Raw genomic sequence first — 5,904 nt, forward strand, 5'->3', positions numbered from 1 at the left:
ATAAAAAACCAATAAGGATGCAAATATAGACTGGAAATATAGGCATATTTATTATTACGTGAATTAAATAATACAGAAATACAAATCTTTCCTCTTTATAATATTAGTATAGATAGGAATTCAATGTGAAGCCGTTTAAAATTATAATCAAGTAATTGAAATTCAAAATAAACTGCAAGTTACTGGAGAGTCGCTGGAGAAAATCGGAACGTAGACGCTATAACAGTTGATTAACTATAAAAGTAACTCAAAAGACTTACCTCTAAGTCGTTCTTGGCGTGGTTTAGCTTCTCCAGGTATAACCGCAGAGCATCCACAGTGGTGATCTGCTCCTCTTCTATGTCGTTCTTATCCAGGATAGACTTAATCTTCTCCACCAGCTGGCAGAAGTCCTTCCAAATCTCCAGATCCTGTTCCAGCTGTGCCTGTCGCGATTTAGCAGAGTTCAACGTGTTCTTTAGCAGTTGGTTATGCTTCTGATGGTCTTTTGATAGTTCCTCCTGCTCGGATGCTGTTAGTGATGGCCAGATCTTGTCAACGATGTCTTGCATCTTCTTACCAACCAGGTCTTTCATTTCAGGTTCTGACGTGTTGAAGAATGATTTATGTTCTTCTAGGTCAGACTCGATGTTCTCAAAGTCAGTACCGTTTTTGCCCATGTCTAATCTTATTCCGGCTTCGTTCACCCAGATGTTTAATTTCTCGACCATTTGTATGTATTGCTGTCTGTATTTTTTGTTGTCTTTCAAATGTTTCTCCCTGTTTGCTAATTCCTCAGGAAGAGATGTCTTCAATGAGTTGCCCTCTGATACCATTTCTAGGAGAGATCCCGGCACACCGTCGTCGTTCTTTATAATGTCGGAGATCTTTGTAAATTTGTCCAAATAAGTTTGTACGTTCTTTGCTAATGCAGCGTGCTCGACTAGCTTCTTATCAACACTAGCGACATCTCTGTTCAAAAGTGGACGGGAATGTACCGCAGCTTCGTTGTCGTGCAGCCATTGTAAGATTTCAGAAAGATCTGCTGCGAGTTTCTTATGCTCGGCTGCTGCTCTTTCGTGTTCCTGCCTCTTTGATTCTACAAGTCTTCGTAATGTCAGGAGTTGCTGCTTCAACGACTGCAAAAGTTCAGTGATGTTGTTTCTATCAATAACAGTTCCTTCTGCTGCAATTTGCTGACCTTTGTCTGTAGCAGTAGCTAGCAGAGCTTCGCAACCTTGGATCTTTACTATAATATCGTCATAGCGTTTGATTTTGTCTTCCAGAGTATCATTAGACCTTTCGATTTCAGCGGTCACATCGGTATACTTAGTGATGAACTCTTCAATTTCTTTCACTAGAGCAAAGAACTGTTCACGAAGTAACAGAAGTTGTTTAAGTCTAGAAATTTGATCTTCGATAGTAGTAACCAGGTCATCCTGTTGCGTTAGTATATCTTGGAGGTCGTGAAGGTTTCCTCCTTGTAATTCATTGAGCATTGCCTTGTTCTTTTTCAAGTCGGCGAGAATAGATTCATAAGCCTGGATAACGGGTTGGACATCTTCAACTTTGCTACCAATGGGTTTGTTAAGAGCCTTTAGTTTGTTTTGAATTTCATTCAAGAATTCTAGAGCTGCAGCAATCTTGGCTGCGGCATCTTTATATTCCTTGATGTGCTTAATTAAAATATTCTTTTTGTCGTTGATAATAGCGTTGATTCTAGCGAATTTATCAGAGAGAACGTTTACTTGTTCTTTAAGTTGTAATTTATTTGAATCAGATAATGTTTCCATGATGTCCTTAGATTTGTCTTTGATTTTTGTAATATTCTTCTCCACATCTTCAGCTTCTTTGCTGAGCTTCTCAAACTTAGCAAGCTGTTCTTCCAAGAGTTGCAGACTGGTAGTACGGAGTTCAGGCGTGGCGGCAACTTCAGCCTCATTCAGCCAGCTTTGGCATTTGGCTACATCACTTTCGAATTCATTTCTGCCTTGCAAAAGTTTATTTAATGCTGCAAGTTTCTTATCAATATCTACTTTAGCTGATGTGTATTGTTTATTTAGTCCTTCTAAGATAGCTTGCAGTTTAGTACGATCTTCAGGTGAACAGTCTTTGGACACAGTATTTCCTTGGCGAATGACCTCAGAAAGTGTGTCGTTGTGGAAATCTGACAGCTCTTTTTGATGTTTCTTGTGAACGGCAATTTCTTTCTCTACCTTTCCAACTTCTAGTGGCACTGGACCACCGAGCTTTTTGATATCGGCCAATTTAGATTTAAGCCAATTCTTTGCCTTTTCAATATCATTCTCCAATTTCTTTCTGATTTCAGCACATCCGCTCAATCTTTCTATTTCCTGTTTAATAAGTGAGGCAAGTTGTTTCTGCTTTGATGCCAATTCGGATAACTCTGATTCCAATTGCATTTGTTCTGATGGTTCAAGTTCGGATTGGATGTTGCTGACCTTCTTCTCTAAAGAGTCAATAACTGTTTTCTTGCCATCTGTTTCTTTCAAAAGGTTGGCAATCTTCTTTTGTCTTTCTTTTACTGATTTACTTTCATAGCCAAGCGGCTCAGGATGAAGAATACTGTCGATTTCCTTTTGAAGCCATTCGTTTTGAGCGTTGACCTCGCTCTTGGTACCGTCAATTGCTTTGTAGGTGATTTCGAGCATCTGGAGTTTGCGTTGGATTCGTTTAGCGATATCATTATATCTTCTCTCTACTGACTTCATCTGAAACAAGCGTATGAGTGAGTTTAAAAATACTAAAAACATAATAAGTATTATGTAATGTTCAATTTTTACATGTTATTTTATACTTACTTGTTCTTCCACTTGCTGTGACTCCAAGTTACTCACAATGTTGATAACTTGTGTGCCTACGCTCTTGATGTTATCGACTTTATCTTTGCCAGCTTGTCCAAATTCATTGGACAGTTCCTTCAAAGCGCTGAGCTTCTGAGGACATGGGAGACCAGATCCTTTATCAGCGAGACACATCTTCTTCAATACAGCGTCGAACCAATCGTGGATCTCCTGGCATTTATGACGGAAGTCATCGATAATGCCTTGGTTGGACTTTTCCCTCTCAATTGCTTGGAGAATTGTCTTCTCGAGGTTATCCAGTTCTTCTTCAAGGTTGATTTCATCTTCTAAACCTAAATAAAATTATATACTTTAAACATTCAAGTGACCTAAATTTATAAATACTCTAAAAGTATAAATTCTCGGTCTTATGAGCATTGCGCACCGATATATCTGGACAGATTTAATACAAAGTTCGTGACTGAAACATCTCACTGGCGATATGCCAGATAAAATATTACCTTAGCAATGTATAAATTATTTACATATGATTTTCGTTATTATACGAATATGCCTGGCAACTAAGTTATTGATACATGACTCAGGAAGTAATAATTAGCATCAATTTTAAATAGCAAAAGATTGGTTCAACCAAAATTAGGAATCAGCATTTAATGTGTCTCATAAAAGTACACGAAGAAAAATTATCTCCACCATTCCTCAGGTCTAAAACTGTTTAGAAAAAGAACATAAAACATACCTTCTGTTGGTATTTCAGTGAGCAATCTGTTCCTCTTCTCAGCAAGTGAGGCCAAGGCGTCGCTCATTGCGGCCATGTCATTTTTAGCCGCTTCAGGTCGCAGTTTGGATGGGTTAGACAACCAATCGTGGGCGAGAGCCTTGTGAGTGTTTATCCAATCCTGTATCTCAAGGACTTGCTTCATAGCCTCCTCCATACCGTGGACCGCATCACCCAGGGTTTCCAGATGACTTTGTACCTAAATGAAAGAGTATTTTGAGTATCAAGATTATCTAAGTGTATTATAGCTTTGTAGATTAGTATTGTGTTTACAGCTTATTTACAGTGTGTTATTATCAAGTGTTTTAAGCATTGCCGAGTGCTTCGTTTTACATAAAACAATGTTTTTTACAACTGTGATATATGGCTTATTTCAGTGCTAGTTGAGCCCATAGTCAGCAAGGTTTTTTCCCAGCCCTGTATTCTTTTAGGACTTCTCGAACCACTATAAAGTTTGGTCACCCCAGTTACTGTACCGCACTTGCCAATTCATGGGTATGCTAAAGCCTTACCTTCATTTGCAACGAGTTCATTTTCTCGCTGAATTCTGGTGATTCGAGGCTCTTAAGTAACACATCGACCCTCGGCGCAGCCAGCTCGCTCACATATTGCTATGAACAAACACCATGCTCAACACCGTGCAGGTTAGTATTGCTACGTTATTTATGTGTACACGACTCATGTGGGACACAAAGAAATATCTATGTCATTAAGGGATCTCGCCTTATGTTAGGAGTAAATTTATTTTTGAAGACTATTGGTCTATTTATTATTGGTAAATATAATTAGACTATTATTTTGATAAAAGAATAATTTGAAAGACATTTTGATTCAGTTTATTACTTTTTGATATTAATTTAAAATCAACTACATATTTAAAAATTTTTCGAAGTTCAAGTAACTAATAATAATCGTAAGTAATAATTGTAACATGTCTTTGAGTAATAGAAAGGTACATAATTAGTCAACTTGGCAAAAGCCGGTCAATTCTGATTTAAATATTTATATTTCATATAAAAATAACTTTCTGGCCCACATAATGGAATCACAGTGTATTGAAAGTGAAAATAATGTGCGGTTCACACGAGTGCACGTGTACAAACAAAGGCAAAAGTGTAGACTCGCCTTATGCATTATCAGTCACAGCTTGAACAAACATAGAACTGAGCCAATTTATATTGTAATTCAAATTCAAATATTTACTACCATACTAAGGGCCTGTCTCACAACTGGTTGATAGAGGCTTAAAGCTTAAAAATGACGTCACTGTCAAGGGAACAAAATCCGATATTTCCATGACATATTTTACACGGATTGTTATCAGATAATTTATAATTTGGTAGGACAGGCACTAAAGATCGTTAACAAATAACTAAGAGAGACCCTTACTGTGGTTGTAAAACAAAAATTACAGTAAAGGGCATGTCTAGGTTACCACGAATAGAGTGGTCAAATTCGTTGGGAGCAGTTAAAATTAACAAACTAACATTAAAAATATAATTGGCTCTTTTCAGCATTGTTTTTAAATTCAAAGCAGACACGTGTTCACAACAAGTTATGAAATCCGTTAACATCGAATGATACCAGGTGCAAAAAAACACATTGCCAACGTCTACGCCTGTCCTTTTTTATTACTAACTACGGCATAGTCTAACTACCACATCGAGTGATTTTTTTTTAATATATAACAATTTCTTACTTCACATTTTATGCTAACTCGTTGGTTCTGTTCTTTTTCGGACCTGGCAAACTCAAAGCTTTATAAACAGCAAGATATTAAATAACTGTGCATTTGCTGGCTTAAGGTATTTTAAACTTCTGATATTTATTCTTTGGAGATCTAATACATAAACACAAAACATCAAAAACAATCACGTAACACTCCATGCTTTTGGGGTAATCTTACCTACTACCCCCAATAATGCACCCTAGAACCCTACCTCATATAATATTAACAAACATTGCCTAATAAAACTCCACAGATCGATTTCACAAACAGTAGGAAAAGCCATTATAGGTAAATAATAAAAAATCCACATCGAAAAGATAAATCAGAATATGAATAAAGAAGTGACAAGGCAAGAAAACTCATTATAGAAACTCATTAAAAAAACGGTATTATTACCCTAGTCCCTAATGCCTAATTTGCACCAAGGTAATAATTTAAACGAGTTGATTATCTAATAAAGACGAGAGTACTTTACTAAATTACTAGTCAAACAATTTAGTCAAGCGTCAAACATCAGTCTCATCCAGCAGGTCAGTGGCGAGTATGTTGGCAGCCGCGGCCAGTACCTGGTCTATGAGGTCCTCGAGACGTGC

The 5,904-nt window shown here is 37.2% G+C and overlaps 1 protein-coding gene across 1 annotated transcript in view; it reads right to left on the reverse strand.

Annotated features, from left to right (window-relative positions):
- Positions 1-230: 230 nt before the first annotated feature.
- Positions 231-5,904, reverse strand: part of LOC106111486 (nesprin-1) — a 79,365-nt gene continuing 73,691 nt past the window's right edge. The window contains exons 22-26 of the mRNA XM_013293604.1: positions 5,878-5,901; positions 4,095-4,193; positions 3,544-3,781; positions 2,802-3,136; positions 231-2,711 (exon numbers count right to left, since the gene is read on the reverse strand). Of these exons, the coding sequence (XP_013149058.1) occupies positions 231-2,711; positions 2,802-3,136; positions 3,544-3,781; positions 4,095-4,193; positions 5,878-5,901 (3,177 nt within the window). The remainder of the gene's footprint in view (positions 2,712-2,801; positions 3,137-3,543; positions 3,782-4,094; positions 4,194-5,877; positions 5,902-5,904) is intronic.

This window comes from Papilio polytes, unplaced genomic scaffold, assembly GCF_000836215.1.
Source record: "Papilio polytes unplaced genomic scaffold, Ppol_1.0 DF824158.1, whole genome shotgun sequence".
Taxonomy (NCBI): domain Eukaryota; kingdom Metazoa; phylum Arthropoda; class Insecta; order Lepidoptera; family Papilionidae; genus Papilio; species Papilio polytes.